At 37.3% G+C, this 27,461-nt stretch overlaps 1 protein-coding gene across 5 annotated transcripts in view; it reads left to right on the top strand.

The window, feature by feature from the left end:
• Positions 1 to 27,461, top strand: part of TRPS1 (transcriptional repressor GATA binding 1) — a 292,538-nt gene that overhangs the window by 12,023 nt on the left and 253,054 nt on the right. For 3 of the 5 annotated variants that reach the window (XM_025393992.1, XM_025393990.1, XM_025393988.1), the window contains exon 1: positions 19,388 to 19,902. The exons of 1 other annotated variant lie outside the window; for it this stretch is intronic. Coding sequence is in view for 1 of the 4 variants with exons in the window: in XM_025393991.1 (XP_025249776.1) it covers positions 20,581 to 20,590 (10 nt within the window). In the remaining 3 variants the exon portion in view is untranslated. Of the gene's footprint in view, positions 1 to 19,387; positions 19,903 to 20,451; positions 20,591 to 27,461 lie in introns of those variants that run through there. One more of the 5 variants, XM_025393991.1, reaches the window with a different exon arrangement.

Raw genomic sequence — 27,461 nt, 5'->3', positions numbered from 1 at the left:
TCCTTGGGTCATGACCCAGATTAAGGATGCTGAGGGTCTACAGAAGGGTCAGGAAGGATCCTCGGGGAAAATGTGTTCCTAACCTCCTGGATAAACACAGAATGGTGCAGGGGAAGGAGGTATGTTTTGGTCCCTCACACCCGCCCACCAGTAAAAAGAAAATAGGAGGAAAACCAGGTTGCTTAGGCGTCTTTCTCTGGGTCACAGCGGCAGGGCTGAAGAACAGGATTTACACATCAACATGGCATAAATATCTTTCACTGAAGAGCTGGCTTGCATCTGCACTCCCCACTATCCACCTGGAATCGGGGGAGTCAGTGGCCTATGAAATAGTTTATTGCAATAATTCTTGTTATATATTAATTTCAATAAAGCAAATAGGTGTAGCTTTTTAAAAAATTCTTTTAGCCTGACCAGTAAAGACAGTAATAACAAATTTATAACTTCCTTGAGAGAAAATTAACCAAAGCAGGGTAGTAGATGATAGAAAATGATGGTCAGCAGTCAGTTCACAACCATAAGAAAGTCCAAAAGTGAAACAAATGCTCCCTCTGTCTCTCTTTCTCTCTCTCTCTCCAAGATTCAGCTAACGAAATTTGAGACAATTTTGATTTTTCAAAATGAGAGCCAAAAAAAACTAAAATAATGAAGCTCCAAGAATACATTAGACAAAAAACAAACAAACAAACAAATTAAAAAAAAAAATGTCATTTAAGCTACAGCAAGTGGAGCCTGCAGGCAGATTAATGTGCATCAGAGTCAGGTGATTGGTAAGAATAACAGTGTAACTACAATTTTAAGTGTAGCTTGAATATATAGAACTATTTCCAAAAGATGAGCATGTAAAAGTGCATACAGGTTTGGTAAATGAGCAGCAAAACATTCATTTGTTTAAAAGATGAAGTTTAATGAGATACTTAGCTTAGACGGTGACTTAGTGCTACACTTTCAGAAAATAATCACATTACCAGTTGGTACTTCTCTAACAGCTAAGATTTTTATTCTATTTACACTAAAGGGAGAGGTAATTCCAACCTGATAATTTTCAGCTCTGAAGTTTTATTTTGCATGCACACTGCCAACTTGCAGACCCTCTCAGGGGTTTGCACACTATAATCAGGGTTGCAGCATTCAACACCCTTTTCCTATAACAATAAAAAACTTTCCATACCTTTTCAACTTGTCACGTTTGCAGTGCATTATAGAATTTAAACAAGCTTTGAAGATGAAAAAGACTGTACACAATGCTTAAGTGTTACTATTATTATGATTATGATGATATGGTCCACAAGATGTACAAGGGCATTTTGGGATGAATGTATTATGAGTCACAAAGTTGCAACTGAAGACAGCTGTTTGATTGCTACTTGAGAGAGTAGAGTTGAACAAGCCTGAATATGGATGATCTCATTTGGTTTTATAAAACTAAACAGAGCACAGGCAGTTAGTTGGATAATATATCTCCAAGGGAAAGAGGAGTTAGGGTAATTCATCTCTCTGTTGTAGTATATATCATGTTTTTGCTTATAAACTCCAGATATGATTTCTGTTTCCCAAGGACAGATTATCTTTGGCATGGCAACCTCAGTTTTTGGTCATAGCATGTAAGTTTTCATTATTGTTATCTTTAAAACTCTAATTATATTAATAATTTTCTTGTTTTCCTTGTATATCCCACCACTATATTATCTTCTTGGATTATCGGTATTTACCTTTACCATTTTCCACTCCCATGGGAATAAACAAAAATTACTCAGAACATTGACTTGTATTCATGAGCTCCCATGCTACTGTAAGATATAGAGAAAATATATTAGCTGGAAATCTACAACCCATTTAATGATTCAAGACACAGGGAAATGAAAAGTTAAACAATGATATAAGATTAAGTAGCAAGAAATGTCAAGGGTATCATGGTTAATTATCAAATATGTCTCATAGAGGACTGTAGATTTAGGCCTGGACTATAAAGGTTATAAGAAAGAAATGGAACTTTTCCGAAGTCGTATTGATTGAAAGGAGAAGGGTATAGCATTTTAGACTGGAGGAATGCTGTAAGAAGTCACAGGGCTGAAAAGGAAAAGGCATTTTTGCGGACTGGTGTGGTTGGAATAAAGAGCTCATGAGGAGGTTCTGGGAAAAGAGTTTGAAGGTTTGCTGAAAAAAGATGTGGGAAAATGTTGAGTCTGGGTCAATAAGATGAAACTTCATTCTGAAAGCCTAAGAGAGTAAGTATCACAAGTCACGTCTGATTTACTGTTTGATCAACAGATAGATTGATTTATAGTGGATGTCCTGAAATTTATGTTAACAAAGATTACGAATTGGCTCTGGATAGGATTTTCAAGGCAGAGCTGGAAAAAGTATTACGAATGTGGTGGCCACGTGTGTGTAGAATTCATGCTAGCATTTACCATCTTTGAGTTAAGTATTATGGACTAACTGAAGATTGTGATACAGAGGGAAAACTGGAATACAAAATTTAAAAAGTACAAAATTGTAAAATGTACTCTTTCATTGAATAGTCTTGTCAGTCTTGCAGAATCTGGATGTCTGGAAGCTGGGTCAGTGAGCCAAATAGATAGTCCATCTTGAGTGAATAATATAGCAAAATTGAATGGGAAGGAGTTTGATGAAGATTTGACTGGCAGACTTGAAGAAAAGAAAATATAGCGTTAAATTATACCTTGTAATTATCGATAGTATTTGACCGGTAATATTTTAAAAACTGGATACAAATTTTAAATGACTTTGCCTAAGTAAAGAGTGAATGTGTTACACATTCTTGCCCAAAATGTACTACAAAGGGTTGAGGACGTAAGTCCCTAAAAGACTGCGACCATTATGCTTTTGACAACAAACAATCAAGTAGTGGAAGCCCTGTGAATATTTCTTAATTAAGGTTTCCATCAGAAAGGAAAATATTCATTTGATTTTTGTCCAGAAGTGATCTAGCATACTATGTGAAATGAAGTCTTTCATTATCAGAGCACATAGCTCTTTAAAATGTAGCCTTTCAAGTCTAACGGTTTGTATTAGGGTGTGACACTTTGGGTGGTACTTAAGTTAGGCACCAAAATATGGCATTGGGCAAGACTGTATCAATGAGGAATTGGTCAAAAAAACATCCACCAAGCAAAACAGTGACACTAATCCTCTTTCCTCAGAATTAATCATTGAGCGTGCCCTATACTCAATATTTGTCTCCAGTATGAACCTCTAGAGTACAAATGGCCAAATTTACCCATCATATAATGTTATTTTGTCTAGAAATAGTTATCAAAAGCTTAGTCACATGTTTCCATTATATGTTTAAATTTATTTGATTTGTAAGAATTTGTTTTAGGGGGAATTTTCAAGAATGCTACTTGTGTTCTTTTATATTCCGGTTTTAATTTGCCAACTTTTTAAAGATAATTGTCAAATGTTGGGGGAAGAGGTGTGCTACATGATATATGACTTAAAAATCAAATCCTGAAAGAGATAACTTACTTCTCCAAATGCCTAACATATCTAAGAATGGCTTGAATTGATATGACATAATCTAACATAGAAATGGATGAGAAAAATAGCATAGGAGCTATAACTTGGTTTTATTACTATTTTTTGCACCAACTAGCTTTGTGCACTTGATAAAGTTACTAAATATCTGTGGATCTCCATTTCCATAGCTGTCAAATGAAGCGATTAGACTTGATGCCCTTTCACATAACTAAATTTTTGAGACTTTGTCACATGGAATATATGCAGATGACCAAGTAGGCTCAAGAGAAACTCTGGAACTTTGGTTTAGAACCCCAGAACCACAAGGAAGTCTAGAGCTACTGGCTGACTGCCTTCCCTGCACTGCTGCATTACCCCACTGACTGTGGCACATGGAGAGGAATAGTAACTGTCAACTTGATTATAGATCTCAGAATTCATCCTAAGAAGATAACACCTGAGTTGTGAAAAGCTCTGCATTCAAGAATAGTCATGACAGTGTGGTTTGCAATGGAGAAAAATGGAGAGTGATCTAAAATGTAAGGGGTGGATACTGAAAGCAGCCGTTAAAAATAATGATGTAAATGGAATGAAAAGATGCCCACAACATCTTTTTAATTATTAAAAGGAAATTACAGGCTAGATGCCTAATATGCCATTTACTTAAAATTGTATACATATTTCTCAATGGTTATAAATACACTGATATGATTCAAGGTGGCTTTTACATTATTTTGGGGAAACTCTTCCATAGGGTTGAAATTTTCAAAATTTATAGGCTTTACTATTTTAAAAACAATAAAATGAATAAAGAATATTGTGGCTTTGGTGAGCTAAAAGTGAACGGAGAACACCTGGTCAATAGCTGTGGCAGTTGTGAGCATTCTTTTTGTATCATGTTTAATATTTGGAATGACTTTTTAAAATAGAAATACCTTTTTATTAGAAATAGATATTAAATTAAATATCTATTTTTAAAATAGAAAGATCTTCGGTGTCCGAAATTCCGATGTCTGCAAATGTGAGTAAATACTCATTGTTACATTCTTACAACTGATTCCTGAAGCTAGGTAACTATCATGTCTTGTATCAATGTTAGTAGGATAACATTACTCTAGTTTTTTAAAAAAATCTTTATTAATATTTTTTAAGGTAGTATATTTTGTCCATCCTGGAAGATCATTGTGGGATACATTTTTTTTTCTCACTTATCCAACATTTAAACCCAATTTTCACTTTATGTTTTTTTTTCTTTTTTTTTTCTTTTTGAGACAGAGTCTCACTCTGTTGCCCAGGCTGGAGTACAGTGGCATGATCTCAGCTCACTGCAACCTCCACCCGCAGGATTCTAGCGCTTCTCCTACCTCAGCTTCCTTAGTAGCTGGGATTACAGGTGCTCGCCATCATGCCCGGCTAATTTTTTTTTTGTATTTGCCTTAGAAATAGTGTTTTGCCATGTTGGCTAGGCTGGTCTTGAACTCCTGACCTCATGTGATCCACCCACCTCGGCCTTCCGAAGTGCTAGGATTATAGGCATGAGCCACCACACCTGGGCCAGTTTATGAATCCTTATAGGGAATAAAGAAAAAACTTCCTTTTATAGAAGCTAATCATGTGAGATATTTACTCTTCCAGCATTCCTTGGGGCAGGTATAGCCTCCACCATCAAATATTCCAGCACCAGATCTTAATAAGGAGTTATTACTGCAAGAGAGACGTGAAGAAGAACATTCTTCCTTTCTTGGTGGCAGCATCAGTGGTGGCAGCTGCATGGCCAAGTTTCTGGAGGTAAAAGTGTACAAATGTCACATCTTGAGTTCAGTGGTAGCAATGGTGGTTTCTTTATCAGTCTAGCTCTGAAGATAGTTTGGGGTATTGTTTCTGGAAGGTAAGCTTTGTGTTGGTTCCCACTGATTGTTTCAGCTGCAGGGTATACTTGTAATAAAGTGATTCTCTTCTTATTCATCTAGTCTGCTTGCAGCCAAGGACTTTGCCTGATACACTCATGCTCCTCTGCTTCCCACCACCAAATGGACATTCATACTCTCATCTGTACCTTCTCTCTGACATCGTGGAGGAGATGAACCCTTCTCTATCCAAGGAGGATGTACCATCTGTCACCTACTTAAGGACTTGGCTTCTCACATTATGCTGTTTCTCCAGTGTTTCATCAACCTCTCTTGTTCCACAGGCTCTTTCTCCTCTGTAGACATGCTCACGCATCTGTCATCTACAAAAAAATGTCATGCCTTCACCCACACTTGCAAAGAACTCTAAGCCTCTGACTCCTGAATTGCCAAACATCCTACTATCTATGCGTATTGCTTCCACTTTCTCATCTCTGATTCATTCCCCAACTCTCTGCATTATAATGTCTGCCCTCATCATTCCAATGGAACATATTGTAACCCTCTGATAACCTAATGCCATGTAACCCAATTCATATAACTCAACTGTTTAGCTTTCCCTTTATCTCAAAATAATTTTCTATCCTTGGATTATTTGACTACATCCTTTTATGTGTTTCTTTCTGTAACACATGTTGTTTCTTCTCAATCTCCCGTGCTAGTTGAGAAGAAATCTTTGTCTGTATGTGACCTCTGAAGTCTCAATCCTAGGTGCTCATCTTTCCTGTAACTGTGAAATAATTGATGTAATATATTTCCATAGCTTGAAGTGCCATTTGTATGCAGATGACGTGTGTGTGTGTGTGTGTGTGTGTGTGTGTGTGTGTGTGTGTGTGTATGTCTTTCCTTCCCAGATCTGAATTCAAGACTTGGATTTGTGACATGGCATCTTTTCTTGAACATCACATTTGTCTGACCAAAACCTGTTTCTTTCCTCATCTTTTTCATTCCACTAAATAGTATCACTGTTGTTACTCTGTTTCCTCAAATCACTACACTGGAAGGCATCTTTGAGTCCCCATTTTCTCTTATTTCTTATATCCAGTCATTCACAAATGTCCACCAATTCTGCAAGCAAAGTATCTCTCAAGTCTTCTCACTTTTCTCTGCCTCATCAGGCATCACCATAATCTCAAACTAAGTACGGTACTGTAACAACCCTGTACCTACTCATGCTTCAATTCTTGGTTCCAATCTTTCCCTGGACAATCTTGAACTCTATGAGAGAAAAATTCCTGTTGGTCCTGAATTTATTGCTGTTATCCTATGCCTTATATGTAGTAGATGGTCAGTAAATATTTGTTGAATGAAAAACTTGACAAATCAATCAATATATTAGATTCAACTGGTAACAAGATGATCACAAACTTGTTCTGGAAAGGTGAAGAAAATCCAGTGGATGGTAAAATAAATTGGATTGAGATGCTTTATAAACAAAATTAAAATTCCTGGTATCATAGTTGCCAAGAAAATACCTAAATGCTAAACTCAAATATTCAAAGTGGTGGACTGAAAGGTACATTCATGTTAATGACATTGTAATTGATCTCATTTGCAATGTAAATCCCTCTTGCTTAAAATAATTTAATACAAGGAACTACAATTAATTAACTGACTAATTTAACAAATATGTATTGAGCACCTATTATATGCCAGCTGCTATTATGAATGTAGATAATATAGTAGCAAACCAAATAGACAAATCCCTGTACTTAGGAATCTTATAATTTAGTTAGAGAGACAGACAAATCAGATAAATAAGTAAAACTCATAATATATCAAATAGTGATATGCACCAAGGAGAAGAAACAAGGCAGGGAAGGATAAAAAGTGTAGCATTTTCAGTTGAGTAGCTAGGGCAACCCTGACGAAGTTGATACTTCAAGTACATACTTGAAGTGAAGGACAGAACCATGGGGATACTCATGGGAAGGGCATTCCAAGCAGAGGGAACAGCAGGTGCAAACACTGAAAGGAGAAAATATGTTTCCATATTTAAAGAATATCGAGGAGGCCAGTGGCTGGAGTGCAGTGAAAAAGAAGATGAGGGTAATGAGAAATTCATTTAGAGGCAAAGTGGAGATGGGAGTGGGATTTTTTCTGAGTTACAGTGAAGGATTTGGATTTTATGGAGAATGATGTGAAAGGCAATTGAAGGACTTTGAGCAGAGGTGTTTGACATGATGTGGCTCGAGTTTTAAGAGGATCACAAAATATATTTCACAATTATTAGCCCATAAGATCTTTGAGGGATGCCAATATAAACCATGTGCAAAAATATAGAACTGGTACAAATATGCATTACAGTCATGTGCTTTGGAGTATGTTAGCTACATGACTTCTGGTAGTTTGGTCAAAATATAAAAATTAAGGAAAATTGATCAAAGATAATGAAATAATGAAATAATGCTCAAGAGTACTTGCAACAATTGTATATCTTTATTTTAGAAAAATTTATTCTAAAGATTAAAAAATGATATAAACACTGTCTATATAGTTGGCTAACTTTTAGTCATTGAAAATATAATTATTTTTAACTTAGTGATATACTTTACTATATCATTAGTACATTACTATCGCTAATATACATTAGTAATATACACTACTATCACTAAATATAAAAATAATATAAAATATCTTATATTTTCTTAGGGAAACTCTGGGGCTATACTGCTTGAATTTAAATCCTAGTCCTGTCACTCACCAGTCATGTAATCTTATGCAAGCAACTTATCTCTCTGTGACTCATTTCCCTCATCTCAAAATGGGAATAATAATAGTAGCTCTCTTAAATAGTTGTTTTGAGAATAAAGGAGCCAATAAGCATAAAGCTTTAGCACAGTGCTTGACACAGGGTCAATATCCTGTCACCAGAATTACTTTTGCTACTGTTATTTCAGTTGCTGATTTTTAAGTTGTTGCATTTAAGAGTGAACAGTTGTATGAAAAAGCATTTAAGGGACATTTCATCTCTAACATCCTATGATTTTATTTTATTTTATTTTATTTTATTGATTTATTTTTTTGAGAAAGAGTCTTGCTTTTGTTGCCCAGGCTGGAGTGTAATGGCATGATCTTGGCTCACTGCACCCTCTGCCTCCTGGGCTCAGTCAATTCTCCTGCCTCACCCTCCTGAATAGCTGGTATTGTAGGCGCCTGCCACCACGCCCGCCTAATTTTTTTGTATTTTTAGGAGAGATAAGTTTTCAGGTTTTCATCATGTTGGCCAGGCTGGTCTCGCACTCCTGACCTCAGGGGATCTGCCCGCCTCGGCCTCCCAAAGTGCTGGGATTACATGTGTGAGCCACCGCACTGGGCCACTTCTGTGATTTTATTTGGACCACAGTAAGCTAATGTTCCTTTTTGCCTCTCCACACAGTTTTATTTGTATAAGCAAAGTTCCAACATAAATTGGAAATTACATACTAGAAAGTGAAAATGATGCAAATATCTTACTAGTTTAACTGAATTTATAAATTTGGCATCACGTACAGAGTCTAGATACCCCTTTTTGTAGTATCTCATTCATTGTTACACAATAACCTTGTTTTAATATGTGCTGTGTTTTTAGGTAAACATAAAATAGACACCACCAGAGCCACATTGCATAGGGTGTAGTGAGTCATAATGAAGTATGTTGTAGGTCGGTATTTAATCACTGTTAAAACTGATAACAGAAACATCAGAAAGATCACTCGAGATTATGTCTCCTTGGGCTTTCTCAGGTCAATAATCTTTTAGACTTCAAAACTCACAACATGTATGATGTGTATAATCATCATTTGCCTACTTAGGCTAACACAAAACGTCTAAACTTTTGATGGAACAGGTTTTAATCTATGCTTCCTCATTTGATGAAACACTAATCACTTCCTATGAAATCTTCATTTCTACATAGATCTGAATTCCTTGATCATCTTCATATGGAGCCTTTCAAACACCAAGGGTTTATCGACAGGTTGTGATAAATATTTTGGCCAGTTAGCGTATTTTTTTTTCAGTTCATTTTAAAGGGTATTTACAAATCACCAGCCATTTATTAATATGATAATAATAATTTGTGAAGTCAAGGACATATGCAATTTAAGATTATTAGATAAAACTGCTATTTAAAACAAACATATTTCCTAGCGCTTGAGAGAATATAAGGTAGTCCAAAGATGCTGCTATTGTTCACAGAAGTTATTGAAATTTGTCCGCTATATTCATTTGAATTCTCTTTGATACCAATTCACAAAGGCAAAAGCCACACAAAAAGAGCACAACTGGAGAATTCTGGGGGTTATGATTGACTTGAGGTGTGGCATTATTAAGGGGTCCAAAAAATCCCGCAGAACCCAGAATCTGCCTCTCAATGTGTAAGCTCTGCTTTCTCTGAATTAGCTCAAATTTTCTGCACCAAGACAAAGCCAAAAACTCCAGCTTTAAGTCTTTGTCAGTCCAAGTGCAATGCAATACAAAATTCAGGTTTTCTCTCCAGTGGTCACCTAAAGCTTCTTTGCCTCCAATTGTGTAAAGATTCTGAATGTCATTCTCTGATGAGCTTCCAGAGGAAACCAGTGGGCTATTGCCAAAGAAAAAATGAAAGAATGAATGTTGATGGCTAAAAAGTAGAAAGTATTCACATACACACACGCACACATACACAGACTCATAATTGCATGATTAAGTGTTAAGCCAAAACCATTGGTTCAAGTCCCAATTCTGCCACCAAAATGAAAGTAGAGTACAGTTGGGCTTTGACCCTTGACTCAACTAGTTGCACACCCGACTGGTAGACCTTGGCTATATTATTGCATATGACTCAGTGTCCTTATCTATAAAATGAGGACAGTAGTGATATCTCACAGAGTGTTTATTAAGATTGACTGAATTCATATATGTGAAAAATTCGGAGCCTGGCATATTGTAAGCACCGCATAAGTGTTAACCGTTATTATTACTTAGGTGTGTTCTTGATCGTTCCAGTCATTTACTGTTGAAAACTCAGTTCCTTTATTTGTAAAATCACTGTTACATTGTAAACTCAATGTTCCACAATTCTATGCCTTCACAGACATTTGGATGATTCTTATCCTCTAGAATCATCTTTCCTACAGAGACTTTGAAGAAGGAGTCCTGAAGCCCAGCATGAAAAAGCTAAATTTCACCATGACCTCAGTAGAAATTATATAACTTTTATCTTATGGTATTCTGAATGAGAAAAGAAAACCACTGCCAAAAATGTGGTTAAGAAATAGGTACCTTGTTAGAGTAGCTTATAGTTGAATTACTAAAAAATCTTAATAAAGCAGAATGATCCTCAGCTAAAATGTATCAAGAGAGTATTATATTGGATATGTGATGAACCACTGAGCAACATTTTAAGTTTTGTCTAATGACATTATAAGGAAGCAGTACATACTACATAGTATGCAGTATGGGAAGACCACAAAGTTCTTACCTGTACCCAATCTGTTCACCATCTTTATAATATATTCCATATGCAATCTATATAAATCATTCAGATGCATTCTACAGAATGGATTGTGTCTAGATGGCTACTTCATATTCATTTTTGACTCTTGTGGTCAAAAGATAAAATTACCTTTATTCACTTAATATAACATCAAGATATGAAATGCCACTGTCTTTTTAAATAAAATAAAATAAGATTTGGTTTGAAGTATCTTAAATTTGTTCTGGGACTCTGTTAGATTCTAATGTAGAGCAATTGGAAACTCATGACATTATTGAAGCAGTAGTTGCAGTCTTCATGTGTCCTTGTGATTGGGAGAGATAATAGGAGATATGTTTCAATTATGTTTCCTTGTTTAAAGTGCCTCAATATACATGTAAATATTTTTACGAATCTATATGTATAGTGTCATGTTCTACTGCTGGACTAGTTAAGTAATTGGAATATGAGTAATTCAAGGATCTTGCTCAGGACTGCGGCTGCGTTCAATAAAATAGTTCAAGAATATTAAGAACAAATTAAATAGTATTATTTAAAAACTAAGTCTACAATTGTGAATAATTCTTAAAAGTAATAAATATTCCCATTTAATGAAAAAGTAATGAAATGACCATGTAGTGGCCATCTGGCGTGCCATTGGCATGCCCCTTATCAGAAAATCTCAGGTGTCTTTGGGAGGGGTGAAAAATATAGCTAGAAGTCTCAGATACTACCGGTGTTCTCAATCTCTAATTTGTGAATTTTTTGAGGCTCAAGAAATTCCCCTTATTCCCAGGACTCTTACCTTGTTTATCTTGCTAACTTAATTAGCTTCGGTCTACGAGTGTCCATGCTTCTCTTTCCAGACAGAGCTGTCTCCAGAGTCTAGACTAGAGCGAATTGGAACAATTGCCCAGGGCTCTGCTCTGCTGGGGAAACCCAGCAGCTGGGACTGCTACAGTAGATTTGTGAATACTTGCTACAGAGGACGAGCAGGGATATGCGTGAATACAATGGAGCCCAATTATTAAAAACAATTAGCAAACTATGTAGAGCATCCACTACCCTCAACTTTTGCCCACCCCATGAAAAGGCAGTGCCCTAAGCATTGTAATCCACTATTAATGAACTCACCCTCCATATCTCAACCAGTTTCTTCTCAACATTAATTCATGCCTTCATACGTTAATTCAACTAACATTTATTAAGTCCTTACTTTGTATCTTCATATTTGTAACGGATTATTCAATACTTATCACAGTCAAAAGATCACTCTCTCTCTCTCATACATTAATGAGTACAACAATCACACGGTCTGCTTATTAAAATTGAATTCTCTGGTCCAAGCTCTAAGGATGCATGTTCAGTAGGTGAGGCCTATCCATTTGTATTTTTAAAATACCCAAGATTCTTTATGAAACACTTAATTAGATCATAAAATCCACAACATAGGAGCCATGTCAGCTCATTTACCACTGGGGTACCCAATATCTAACAGTGTCTGGCACACGGGAGTTACTCAACATATAGTTGTTTGTCTTTACTGAATTAAATTATAAAAATGATGCTAGACTCTAGGGTGCAAAGATGATTTTATCACAAGTCCTCTGTGTCAATAAGAGTCCAAGCAGATAACACAAGGCACACTCAGAGGAGTAATTAAAGATAATTTAATGAAGGGTCATTTACAAAAAGGGTAGGAGTAGGATTAAGGAAGCCAAAAAGAGATGGTGAAACACCCAGGGCCTAGTAACAGCCAGAAGCAGCTTCAACCCTCAGGACTAAAACCATAAGGGGAGGGACTTACTACTAGAACCCTATGAGTACAGCTATGGAAGAAGGGCTGCCCAATATGAGAGAAAGGAGCCGGGGGATAAGTACACTGATTGTCTCTCTTCCTGTTCTCTGATCTAATGATGCTCTGGACCAAAACCCCCTGGAACCTAGATGGCAAGGGAGATCAGGTGATAAAGTGTTCCTTCTCTCATGGCACAGAGCAGAGAGACAATGTGGAAAGTGCCTTCCTTCCAGAAGCTGACAGTGGACTGTCTTCTAATTAATGTAGAGTTAATGATGAATGAAGTTTAGAGTGAAAATAATAACTAATACTTATCATGTGATCATTTAGCAATGCCTATGTGGCTCTTGATGGAGCAGTCCATTCAACTTGTCTGGGTGTACTGAGGGTAAGTTAACTGTGTGACCACCAAGATGGAACGCCAGCGAAACAGGGGTTTTCATTTGCCAGATGCTCACGCAGTCCCAGACACATGCCCATGTATACACACAGGAACATGTGCTCACACACACACACTTCCGCTGGATTCATAGAACATTATGAAACGGAATCTCTGCTGGAACCTGGACATTTGGGTGTATAAAATTAATTAAATATCACATAAGCTTTTGAGAGTTTAACATCTGCAAAACTTGAACAGATGGAACTATGCTAAAACGATTCAATATTTTAATGTTAAACAACAGAGAGAGAGAAAAAAACACTATTAATGTCTAAAGAGGTTGCTTATTCCTACCTCACCGTTCTAACTTTCCTAATTCACACTCCTGGCTTCTAAAACTACAAATAATCCCTTCCCATCTAAAATTTCTCTGCTTTCAGCCTCATTTTCAATACTCCCATATTTTAATGCCTTTGGATTTAAGGATCATTTAAGTCACTATTTTTAGAGTAACATGGAATTATAAACCAAAACTTAATGATAATGAGGACAATATTTCAGAAGAGGACAAATGTCTCCTCTGATACTTTGCCAAAAATATGTAGCTGAGATGAGGACCACCCAGAAGCTTCAATTAGTACATGATGCATCAGCCCATATGTATGAAAGAAAGACAGAGGGAGAAGGAGGGAGAGGAAAGGAGGGAAGGAGAGAAGAGAGAGAGAGACAGAAAGAAAGAGACACAGAGAGAGACACAAAGAGAAAAGAAGAAAGAGAAAGAAAAAGAAAGGAAAAGGAGGAAGGAAGGGAGGGAGGCAGGGAAGGAAGGAAGAAAGGAAGCAGGAAGGAAGGAAGGAAGGAAAAAAGGAAGGAAGGAAAGAAGGGAGGGAGGGAAGGAAGGAAGGAAAGAAGGAAGGGAGGGAGGGAGGGAAGGGAGGGAAGGAAATGAAAGAAGGAGTGAGCCATATAGAAAATTTGAAACCTGGCCTCAAAGGTTTGTTTCTAGGTAGAATTTAAAGAAGTTGATCCAATCCCCAAAATCAATTCAACAGATGTTATTGAGTAACTGTGATTTCATGGTTTTCTGCCCTCAGGAATCTTTCAGTTTAGCAGGGGAGGAAGGTAAGTCAAGGAACAATATCATAGAAGTCACTGTGATGAAATGCTACTTAGAAATGGAAGCAAATTCTATAGAATCTTAGTTCTTGCACTGCTGATGATGATTTGGAATTTGATGAAGGTTATGAAAAAGGCAGAGTCTCAGTTTGACCTTATAGAAGAGAGGATACGTACATGGAGATTTAGCATAAAAGTCTCTTGAAAGCCTTCGAAGTGAGGTGGCTGTGTAAACATAAGCCAAGACATTCTGAAATGTTAGCTGTATCTGGGGAACGGTGAGTCAATCAATGGTCAAGAATGGTCTGTGTGGAAGAGTTGAGTGAAGAATGAGGTCAGAAAGCCATTTTGGACTAGGTTGTGAAAGAACTTGAAGTTTTTTGGGGTCGTTCTTCTGGCAGTTGAGAGTTATGGGATTTTTGTCATAAGGTCATGAGGGGTTAGAGTAGGGATAACACATTCAACTGCATGTCTTGAGAAAGATTTTAACTTTTGGATTTGAGAAGGATCCGTGTGGATGAAAAGAAAGGTGGTAACAGGTACAAACGCCTTTTAAAAAGAAGCACTAGAGGACTAGTAAATGATTGGATGTGTGACCTGTGGGAGAAGGTATTGCCAAAGATGTCAAAATCCTAAGGTTTCTGGTCGGGATGACTCACGCCTTGAACACAGATAAGGTTTGTCGATTTCCTTCCTCCTTCGATATTGTCTGTCTTTATAGTCTCCTCTTTCTTAATGATGATATTGGACATATTAAATTTGAGTTTCTAGTGGAATATTTTAGTCTGAAATTTAGACAAAGTCAGGTGTTGAGTTTGGTTATGTACAACTGAGAGTTTATTGCATAAGTATGGAGTAGTGGGTGGGATAAGAGTGCAAAGCAGCAGAGGATAACGGAGCAGGGGGTAGAAATAGGAAGAAAATTGGAAAACACCTACTCTTCTATGTCAGATGGAGAAGAGTTGAATCTGGGTTAATTCAGATGTAAATGTTCTCTCTTACTTGAGAGAAAGGAAATGAGTTCAGCTCTTTCCCATAGAGATTTGGTTTGAGTATGCAGCACTGAATGGTCTCATTTAGTTCTTTCAATCCAGTGGATAGTATATGGTTGGACATTCATAAAACCTAACGAGAAAGCAAGAATCAATATTTTTATTCTGGGATTGACCCCGGTCAGAGATTGTGTGTGTATGTCTCTGTGTGTGTGTGTCTACACCTCAGAAATTTGTTTCCCTTTTTAATTAAATAAAGCCCATGTTTGTTGGCTTTTAGGGTGGGCTGCGAGGCCCATCTGTTTAACTAGGCAATTGCCTGATATTGCAGGGGGAAGATTGGCAAGTGTAAGTGTGAATTTGAATACCAGATACAGGCTATTTAAAGCTGAATTTCTCTTTAATAAATTCACCCAGAGGTGCTCAGCAATAGGTAGTTTGGAAAACTATCATCATTTCTGTGGAAGAGTATGTTTTTAAATGTTGATTGCCGAGTGATTGTGGGAAGAAATAAACTTAAGGTAGTTCATCTCTGATAATGCCTCTGTTCCTTCAGGTCTTACCATGAAGGAAGGCAGAGTATTTCAACAATTGCTTTTGATATGCTGGAAGGTAAAGGGTCTTCCATTTCACATGGGGCAGGACTAACTTGAAAGCAAATAATACATAAATGTTTTCTTGATAGTATGTGTTAAAGCAGTCGGCATTTAGGACCAAGGGTTGTCAATCTTTGAGGTTTCTAAAAGGAATTGCAATTTATGACGTGTTAGGGTAAACAGTTGGATTACATTTCTCAAATACGTGTTCCATCAGGTAAAATCATTGTGATTACAGGCACTGGAACTGTAAGTAAGTAGTGTGCTAAAAGGTTGAAAATGTAAAACAAGTATGCTTGTGCTTAACTGCTAATCCCTCTTTGTATCTCTGTTGAATAAACTACAAGAAAAGGGGGGAAAAGAATGTTTAAATAATAAAACAGAAAAAGTATATTATATTATGTCATTTTGATAAATAATGTGCATTAATAATACAGCTTGAGGAACTGTTTCATCCGTGCTATAGTCATGAGAGAAGATTCTATAATTCAAAGAATTAGGAAAGAGTATAAAGAAATTATTTTAATTAAAATGTGCTTCTTTTGTTTGCTTTTTTCTTTCTCTTAATATCTTCTTTATTTTCTGGCATGTCCTATAAAAGCACAGGTTGTCTTTTTAACATCCAGTCTCCATTGTTCTGAAATGCGTTGCAAATAAGAGAATGGTTTTAAGAGTTTCGCATATGTTTGACAGCAGAAGGTATTAAATGTAAATAAATCTTTAATATTTCCCCTAATTCAGTTTGTGCCATGCAAATGTCAGGACTAGAAAAACAAATCAACAAACATTTCAAGGAAAACAATATACGTAACTTATTTTATATATTAAAAACAACTGTCAAACAATTATGACCTCATGTATTAGTTGGTTGTTTTGAAATATTCCTATTAGAATTAAAAAATGCTATGAGGGCCTTTGAGCTTAAACATATTGTGTCAATCAAGAGCACATGTAATATATCTAAAGCATGAGGTAAAAATTTTCTTCATAAATTATTTCATAAATAAATAAGTAATTTGCTTGAAAAAGTTTACAAAAATATTTGTGCTTTTATTAAGTTCTCTACAGATCCTTTGTGGTTAATGTAAATGAATTGATACAGACAGTAGTTTGATCTGCTCTACTCTAACTTGAAATACAAAAAGTAACATGAAGAGAGTCTTCATTTCTCAGGCAAACTTCAGCAAGATTGAATCCGTGAAACTTCATTCATTAAATTTTTAAGTGACCATGAATTTGTTGGCTTCAGTACCTGAAGTGTAACTTTATCCTTTCAATTAAAAGACATAATTCACCCTCAGACCTTTGGCTTTAACTTTTCATATAATATGTAATTTTGGGTACACTTAATGGTCAAATTTTGTATTATTACAGGTGGAAAAACACCAGCCATCTCAAGGGCTTTGCGCTTGCAAAAGCATGTAATTTCATTTTTTTTTCGAACCAATTTAATCAATGATTGTTTCATGTGAATAAATTTACAGTCTTGATGATTGCCTTAGATTTGTGGGTGATGGAGAGGAAGATCACTTCCCCTTTTAAAATGTCATTTAAATCTTGGGGAGCAGAGGGAGATTAGGGGCCTAATCCTTGTGATAAATTGTACTATTTAACTTTGCTAAGATGCTATAGCCTCAGATTTTATCAGTTAGATACCAGCTTCAGCAGTTTTAGGTTGTATTAACCCTTTAAATACAGTCTCACTATTCGAATACATATTTCAAAATTGATTTAATATTTTTAGTTAGTCATGGCTAAAGAATGTTTCACTCAGATCCTTATTTTTTTCCTTTAATAAAAATGCTTCTCACTGTGCCGTGCATATTTCCATAAAAGTCGGCAAGTTAATTTATGGCTTAAAAAAAGAAAATAAAAGGTCTATATTTAATATATGAATACTTTTTACAGTGGAAATTGGTGGTGGACAGTATTAAATGACTCCAGTGTGGAAATATGCAGGTGGTCATTAGTAGCTGACTATGAGATTTACTGAAGATTTTGATATTAATTTTCCCGGCATGCAGTACTATATATAAATCTAACTCTGTTCCCAAATTAATTTAAATGGATGATAACATATGAATAACTCTAGGCATATGAGGTTCATTGTCTTCTCTCTCCTTTAGGGAATATATAGTTTGCCTCATTGTGAAACTGTATTTTGACTACTTTTTCACCTGACTAGTTTCTCTATTGCAAAAGAATTATTGCTTTTCTACTCATAAACAGTGTATGGGAAACGGTACCAAAACACTTTTGGAATAAATGTGCTACAAAAAAAAATCACATATCTGCTTGACTAAGTATATTAAATAAAGACCATAGAGAAAAAGGAGTAAGGTTCTAAAAGCACCTACTTCAGTTTTAATTTTTTAGTATGATTGGCTTTTTCACTTCTGATAATAGTATGTTTGGAAAATATACCTATCTTTTCTTTAAAAAGATGCAAGAATCATTTAGTGAAAAATATTTTGGAGGAAATTACTTCATCTTCGGCTCTCAGATTCGTGATTGTACCTCTCTAAGATTCTAATTTTAATCATTTTGCAGTTTGGAAAAGGAAAGATGTTTCTCCTTTTAGCACAAAATTACTTTAAACTGACTTTCACCAGAGGAAAAACATGCCACTTAAAGTCACCCAACTGAAGAAAATGAAGTCCAAACGCCCAATAAATGTTTACTTTGTTTTTAACACCTACCATACTTTGAATCCTGTCATGCTAATGTTTTATGCATTGTTGATCTTTAGAAGTCAAAAAAAAAAAAAAAAAAAGAAAAAGAAAAAGAAAAAAAAAGCTCAATCCATTGAACTTTATGTTGACACAATTTCTCTTAACAATGAGAGTATATGGTAATGTAAAGTAGGTAAAAAAGAATGTCACGCTTAATTCAGAGTTCCTTATCTGCTACTAAAACCCCAAACTGCATGTATTAATCTTGCAGCATTTGAATAATGTTCCCATTTTGTCTATTTTGTGGTACCCCCTTGAAGCACCCATTGAGTTTCTGGCTTCTCTTTAGCTCAGAAAACCATAGCAACCTCAGTCCGCACTTCTCCAACTCAGGATAGAGTTCAAGTTGTTCTCCTCAAGCCTTCTTGCCATGAAAAGCATGGGGAATCCTGATCACCAACTAGGTGTCCTGAGACTTCTTGCCACAGATAAAGGGCGGGGGAGGGGGCGCACACGCACACACACATCCTGCGTCGTTTAATTGAGAGACAGAAGGGAAAGTAACAACAGAAAAGGTAAAAGGACTTTGAGAGTTCTTTAGATTGTTTCTGTTAGCATCTCTGAGTGTCTGGGGAACGTCGGTTTGGCGGCCACGCACTGCCCCCCACCTGCCCCCCACTCCCCCAAGGTAAGTCCTCGTCTTTATCACATTATTCCTAACGCGTTTGGATTTTTCCTCCTTTTCCAGCCCGCACGTTCACAGACGGGAGGTGGGGGAGGGAGGAGGGGGGAGAGGCGGGGCGGGAAGGTAGCCGGGTCCCTGCACCGCGCCGCTCTCATTTGCGGCGCTCCGACTCGGGCGAAGTTCTCGCGCAGCCGGCTCGCCGCGGCCGGGGCCGGTCCCGGCGGGCGGCGGCGGCGGGTGCTCGGAGCCGGGCGGGGCGGCGGCGGCGGCGCGGGGACGCGCGCTGTCTCTTTAAGGGAGCTCGGTCTGGGGTGGCGCTTTCCTCCGCGAAGGCTCCTTTGATATTAATAGTGTTGGTGTCTTGAAACTGACGTAATGCGCGGAGACTGAGGTCCTGACAAGCGATAACATTTCTGATAAAGACCCGATCTCACTGCAATCTCTAGCGTCCTCTTTTTTGGTGCTGCTGGTTTCTTCAGACCTCGCGTCCTCTCGATTGCTCTCTCGCCTTCCTATTTCTTTCTTTCTTTTTTTTTTTTTTAAACAAAAAACAACACCCCCTCCCCTCTCCCACCCGGCACCGGGCACATCCTTGCTCTATTTCCTTTCTCTTTCTCTCTCTCTTTCTCTCTCTCTCTCTCCCTCTCTCTCTCTCTCTCTTTTTTAAATAAGGGTGGGGGAGTGAAAGGGGGGGGAGGCAGGAAAGACCTTTTTCTCTCCCCCCCGCAATAATCCAAGATCAACTCTGCAAACAACAGAAGACGGTTCATGGCTTTGGCCGCCGCGCCACCATCTTTCGGGCTGCCGAGGGTGTTCTTGACGATTAATCAACAGGTAAGGAGGGGAGGCCCGGGCGGGCCGCGGGGCCGGGGGCCGCGGGGGGCGCGGGGGGCGCGGGCTCCCCTCGACCGGGCCCGGGGCGCCGCGACGCGAGTGCAGCGCCCGCTCGTGTGTGCGCAAAATGTGGGCGATCGCGAGCGGGGAGCCCTGGGAATTAAAAGTGACTTTCTTTGAAAAAAAAAAAAAAAAAAAAAAAAAAAAAAAAAAAAAAAAGGCAGAGGGAGAGTGTGCAGAAAGCCAAGCGCAGGCTTCTCGGGTTTCACATGCATTTTCTTTCTTCCTTTTTGAGCGTGTGATTTCTTTCTTTCTTTCTTCTCTTCTGCTCCCTTTTCACCCCTTCCTCTCCTCCTTTTGGTGGGTCTAAGGCATCTGAGCCTTGGAAACCAGCGACTTCAAACTGCAGTAGCCCCTGGAGTCAGCAGGGTCAAGTTCAGCCGCCCGGGAGGAGGAAAAACAAATCCCCATTTGCCAAAAAAAGAAGTTTCAGGCCGGTGCCCCCTCCCCCTCGCAGCCCCACTCCCCCTCGCTGTCTCTTTCTGGCTGATTTTAATTCTCTCCTACCGGGCGCAGCGGAGGAGCTGGAGGTGGTTGGACCCGAGGGGCCGCCGCCGCCGCCGCCACTGCAAGTTTTCTGGGGGCTCGTGACAAGCGGGGCGCAGACTAGGCACCAGCATGCAGAGTAGTAAGTTGGGCGAACTAGGGAGGGTCGGGAGGGTCTCAGAGAGGGACCTCCGTGTGGTCCCCGAAGTGGGAAAACAGCACAGGACTGCCTTTGGCTTTGAAGAGTTTGCAAATGCAGGCTTCAAACTTTTTTCCCTTAAAGGCCCAGCTGGGCTCTGGAGAAGGCGGGTGTCGCATCCCTTGGTGCACCCGCCTCAGAGCGGCTCAGGACAGCTTGGCCGAGGGGTCTGTGCCCTGTCCGTACCATGTGGCAGGGCCTTGCAGCCCGGGCGCTTCCTTAGGGACTGAGGAAGGGGCAGACTTCCTCTGCGATGCGGTTGATGCGCCATGTGTCGCGCGGGTCAGGGGACACTGGCCGGTGATTAAATGCCTGACAGCGGTGGGACATCCAGGCGGACAGACGCTTTGCTTTCTGTCTAGTTCCTGTTTGGGATCTAGAGAAACGCATCTTTGAAAGGCCAAGGCAAACATCGCTGTCCCTCCAAATAACTCCAGGATTATAGGACCCCATGAATAATTTGAGGGTGAGGCGGCGGTGGGAGCTGTTTGAAGTGCAAAGCTGTTTTTGTGGCTGGGAAAGCTTTTTTGTTAGTACCTGTCTGAGATGGTGGTGTTTCCCCCTTCCCCAGGGAAGTCAGTAACTGTTTTATGGCCCCAGGACTCTAAAGCAATTTAAGTTAGAGGGTGAGAAGGACTGGTGGGTTTCAGAGGGAATCTTGGACTTATTAAATTTTAGGACGGGCTTTACTTCCCTCTATCTTTTTAGGCCTCATATTTGATGCTTTGAAAGTTTTTTGAGTAAGCCATGGATCTTAATGGTGAATCTAAATTATGATAGAATATTCATTCTTATCCCATTTTGGAAAATCACGGCTAGAGTTTAAGCGAGGTAAGTGAGAAGCTCAGCGGAGAAGTTAAATCTGAGACAAGTTAGGCCTATTCATTGAACTTTTGTAGATTCACTGAACTTTTGTAAACACACCAGGTGAACAGGAAAGGGTCTGGGAGAGATAATAAGTACAAAAGAAAAATACAGATAGGGCCTGAGACAAAATTACAAAGAAATGATAACTCCGGGCCTGGTTGTTGGCTAAAACTTGATTGTTCAAAGCAAAAATAGAATAGGAACCTTCCAACAATTCTTCAAAGTCCTCCAGCTCTGAAGCTAAAACCTATGGATCTTGCTGGCATCATGTTACTTTCCTGCTGGTTTTAGAAAAAGTTGATCATTTAGGAAAGGCTGCCAGAGTTAAAAATGCAAGGGACAGCAAAGGAAAGTCATGCGGGCAGCCAGTTCTTGACGTGGACAAAATGAGAATGAAAGTTTCTGAAGTCACTGTTGTGAAGTTTTACATGCCGCTCATTTGCTTAGAAGGCTCTCTCAGATATTCCACCAGTTAACGTATAAAAGCAAACAGAATCTAAAATCGTGTGGGCTTTTTTTTTTCTCTTTCCCCAAGTATGCCAGGGTTGTGAATAAATACAGGGTTTGTATGGGAAGATGAAGCGTTTCCTGTAAGTTATGATGCTGACAGGACAGTCTGGAAATGATACCAACATTTTGAGGATTTTTTTTTTTTTTTTTTTACCTTTAAGTGAAAGTTTATTAATGATGTGCTTAATCTTAATCTTAACAAGTCAAACATATTCTTAGAGTTTCTCTCTCCTTGGATTTCATAACTTCCTTTTAAAGCTACACCTTTGGATAAAAACATCTCTAGATTCAATTTAATATACAGGGCTAGCTAGTAACATCCTAAAGTTTGACGATTATTTCTGGATGTTAATAATGTGAAAATAAAACTCCTGAGGGGGAAATAGAGTCTTAATGCCAACATTATAACTTGATTTCTCTAAATGTGAGGCCTTCTGAAGCTTCATCAGTGCTCTGTTGGCAAAGTGTTATTTACCACCGGCGAGCTGATGTTTATGGCTTCCTGCTATGTATGTTATATGTTAGGATATATGTGTGTATACTGCTTTTGCATACATAATAGCTAGTCTAACACTTTTCAAATAAGTGGTGGAAAGTAGCAAGTTATTAACACAATGCTTGTCACTCCTTTGAATTCTAGATGCTGTGAGGGTCTGTGCTACTATTTAGGTTTTGTCCTTTGTCTCTTAAAGATAACATTGAAGGTAAGGAGAAAAGTGTCATAATAGCTGTGAAGTCTCAACTGAATTTAGAACTTAGCATTTCAATGACTAATATTTTAAATGATTTTATAACATTTTCTGCATACGTGTTTGAAAACCAGTTTAGGATCCGAATCAGTGTGCTAATCCTAAATGAGTTACACATACTACTACCGTATTTTCAGTATTGTTTAAGTCACCTACCACTCCTGAGTTTATTCTGATTTACATCATATAGGTCTCATCCTATACGGAAATCTTTATTCATAAGGAAAACCTTTAAAACAGGGAAATGGATGCATCTGTAGAAAAGCAGCTTTTACGGTTAAGTATTTCAGTGACGGTACTATTATCACTACTATTATTAGATGTATATGTGTATGTGTGTACAGATATACAACCTACAATATGTGATTAATGATCTGTACGTTTTTATGAAGAAAGCAACCAAAGAGTGTATGTTTTTTTATAAACTCTTGTCTTACCTTCTTTGTTGTAAATAAACATTACTGAAAGTTTTCAGAGGACTTGCAGCAAATTGTTTTTGAACTGGAACTTTATTTCAAATTTGAAATTGGAATAAGTACTGATAACTGACCTTTAAACGTTTTTCGTAACACAAATATTTTAAGATAATTATATTTTAACTTCAGTTCTTCTTTTGATAGCAACGATAATGTAACAACACTGTGCTATTGTGTGTAAAACAAAATAGACTTTAAGAAAGTTAGGGGCAGGTGTCTATAATTGATTTAAAGGAATGATTATTTTTGTAATAAGTGATGAACTTAAAATAAAATGACTGGCTTACATTAAAACATATTCTTATTAAGATTTCTCTAGTGTGTAAAATGAAGCCATTCATTCAACAGGCTGACAACTTTCCACTTGGTATTTGCCTTTCCTTAATTTAGTTTCCGCAGGACAGCTAGTGTGGTAGTCTGCATCTGTTTTTAGCAGGCAGAGAAAACTATAAACTCAGACAGTTCTGTCCCAAATATTGCAGCTCACAAGTTACAATCAATTTGATAAAAACAGGCAAGTTTTATGGGCTCGTATTTTGTTGTTCATCCTTGCTAGGTCAAGCTTTCAGGTAATAGGTTTCTTTTTCTCCCTCTTTTGCTGATGATAACTGCTAATACCATTGATAACTAATTCTGAGTCTTGTGTACTCATTTATCATCCTTATTTACCATTTGTTGAAGTTTTAGGAAATTAATGACAGCATACGTAGACTTGGTTTTACTGTGATGGCTTCTCTGTGAAAGTGACATTTATCTTTTGTTATTATACAGAAATAAGTAAATTCTTTGTTACTATCATAGTTATGATTTATGGAATTTTTGAGTCCCCCTTAGATATACTATAAAGATGCTCTTCTAGCCTTTGCCAAGTAGACATTTAATCTAATTGTTTAAGAGTACTTGTCGTGTGTGGAAAAGACTAACATACTTTGCGATTATTTACATTAAAAAATTACGTAGAGGTTTGTTTTAGTGTAATTTTAAAAATAATTTGTCTCCGGAAAGCTGTAACCAGTGGATTAAAGTAAATATGGTAAAATACCAAATCTTGTTTTATACCATTGTTCCATAGTAAACAGTGCTGCAGAGGATATAACCACTTTTCAAAATTTATCCTCCAATGTAAGTAGGGCCAAAGTCATTTGTTTGTATAAAATATTCTATTAATTATATATGACATTTATAAATAATATCTTCAATTTTATTATTATGATCACTTTTTGAGCTGTCACAGCGCTCAGTGTTTCTCCTGTTCCTGAGAACTGAATTTGGCCTTTAGTTTGGTTTTCTGATGGACATAATAATGTAGAAGTTGACTTTGGTTAGAAAGAGATCTTTGAGCTTCAGGAATCTCTGAAGTTGCAGTAGGATCTACAGGTGAAAACCATTTTATTGTTAAGCATTAGTTAGGTGAGGAAACTCGACTGGTCCCTGCAGCATATAGCAGCTATTATTGTAGCGGTTTACTTTTTGCTATCCCACTTTTTTTTTTTTTTTCCTTTTCCAAGAGCACAAATCCAAAAAATAGCAAACATAAAGGTGAAATTATCTATGTACTTCAAATTTGGAGCATCATTTGAAATCATTTTCTGATTCCAAGTTATAACTGAAATACAAACATAACATTAAGACACCCCGAAGAAGACATTAAGGATACACTTGTCGTTCTTAAGTGTGTTTCACTAAAAATAATAACAGAAAACTTTTAATTTTTAAAATGTTTCTAGCTTTTAAAAACCTGCAGTAAATACTTTACAAGTGGCTAGACACCTTCCCTGGTGGTTTAGTTTATACAAGCAGGAAACTTTCTCTCCTACTCTTTCTCTCTCTCTTTCTTGTTTTCTTTAAACCAACTGACGTAATGCCAAACTTTGCTTTAAAAGAACAGACAGAAGTAATTGGTAGCTTTTAACTTTTAATAATGTTCTGGATTGGTTTTAGTGGCCAAAATGCCATTTAAAAAAAAAAAAAAAGTTCAAGTAAGAACGGGCTTGTGGCCTGAGGAAGAAAGGCTCTGTTGATGCAGTTATTTTTATTCTTGTTTTTCAATCTGTTATTAAAAATCTTTCCTGCTGAGCACTGCTGGATTTCTCCAATTGCTCTTTGTGATGGCTGGTGCATTTCAGGTTACCGTAACTTAAACAGTTTTTGGGTTTTGGGGAGAGTGGGTATTTGCGTTGCATTATTTCTTTCTTATTTGGAAAAAAAAACCCATTTGTTTTTGTTTCAATGGAGATTAATTAATTAAGGTTATCAATGGCCACAGGTCAAAGAATATGTTTATATAAAGAATGTGACACCTGTTAGCAAGAGCCTAAAATGTGGAAGTTTAAATGTGACATTAATCATTTTTATGTGCAGAGGAAGGAAAATAGATGAAACTTTACAAAAATGCATTTTTAGATTGAAAACATTAATTTTAAGGGTCAGTGCGTTTCTACAGGCCGCTCTTTTTTTCTTACAATTTTAGATGATTTTTTTAACCCTATTTATCAAACAGTATTTATAGTTTCCTTTTTTTAAAAAAATATAAATAGTCATGTCTTTCTTTCTGACTTTGCACAGGCAAACAACTTTCACCAGTTAAGAGACATCTTGGTGATGTTGATTGACATCAGGGCAACTTCAGAAGCTGGCAAGTAGGAAAATATTTTTAGGGGGCAAAAAGATTTGTGCTAGTGTTCCCTTCCTTGGAGAAAGACACGCCACCCAGAAATGGGGCCCTCTGCCCCATTCGGTGGGTCACAACTAAGTACTGTCTCAACTTTTCTTTGGTGAATTGTTCCTGAGGTTTAAATCTTATGGTTACTTGTCGTGGACTTTGCTTTTAACCCAAATTGTTCCTGATAGATTTTTTCCTTCCTTACCTAGAGCACATTTAAGGAATAATATATATAGTGAAAATTGTCACACAAGAAAGAGTTTAGTCTTTAAGGCATTTATGACTATAAAAAGCGTTCCGCATATTTGGGGTATTGAAGTGTTCTCTGCTTAGAAATTTGACAGTTTTGATTTACTTGATAGGCTTCTCGGTTTTTCTTGCGAGAGTTACAGACTCTAGTTCAAATCATAGACATTCCTCTTTTGCTCATGGCTCCTTTAACGATTTGTTTGGAAAAACTTAAGGAACTTAATGTATATGTTGTTCACATCAGCATAGTGAAAGTTTCTTGGAGTAAATCTAGATTCATTTTATTACAAAGTTTTCAAATATATATTTCATGTTATGGCTGCATCTGTTAATACATTTTTATTTAATGAATATTGTTTGTTACTACAAAACTGAGGGAAAAGCAATCAAGTTTAACAAGAAGGAAAGAAGGCAAAGGGAGGTGTTTAGAGTTGTAGTCCCTTAATATCAGCAGATTGTTTACTGGTAAGTGGTGGGGAGGGGTTGGTGGGAGGCTTTGTGGAAGATGATACCAAAAAAAAAAAAAAATCCATCAATTGCGCATATGCTCCCCTCCCCTTAAGGTTTACTTAAACAATATGTTTCGGTTTTGCCTCAAACCATTCTGCACTACTTCTGCTCCAAGAATCCACCACTATCTTGGTTCCCGAGAGATTAAGGATGACATTTTCTGTCGTATAATGAACAGCAGTATTATTTGAACAAAGGTAACACATTTTGATTTGTGTAATTTTTTAGTAGCTAGTCATAGAATACCTATAATATGAGAGGAGTTCTAGCAGTGTAATTGCCTGCAAATGTTTGAAGTACTCACGATAGCTTTGCTGTGTTTGAATTATTGCCATTATATGTGCATGCTATTATAGGTGTGTTTTATATATGGAATGTATGTAGACAGATAATACTCAGACACATTTTGATGGTGGAATTTAGAGTGCTAACTATTAACTCTGTACTTGAAATGTGAATCTTTTAAGGAGTTAACATGACCTACATTGTGAAGTCTAAAAGTTTGAAATGAGTATGGAGTTTAAACATAATGAATCAATTGTTATCATAATACTTATATCTGCACTGAATTTACTAAGGAATTTTTTTAAATGAAAAAAATTATAAATCAAAATGCCACCTTTCAGTGCCTTTTAAGAAATGCTTCTGAGATCATTTTTTTAAGTCTCATTTCTGTTGAGAGGAGCAGTTAAGGGACCGGACTGTTTGTGAGTATATCATTTTATGGGCTACCACTTTATAGTTTACAATTCTATCATCTCAAAACGTTATGTGGAAATAATATGGAACAT

The sequence above is a fragment of the Theropithecus gelada genome, chromosome 8 (genome assembly GCF_003255815.1).
Source record: "Theropithecus gelada isolate Dixy chromosome 8, Tgel_1.0, whole genome shotgun sequence".
NCBI classification, from domain to species: Eukaryota; Metazoa; Chordata; class Mammalia; order Primates; family Cercopithecidae; genus Theropithecus; species Theropithecus gelada.
The sequence above is the reverse complement of the archived record's forward strand: the minus strand, read 5'-3'. Positions and strand labels throughout refer to the sequence as shown.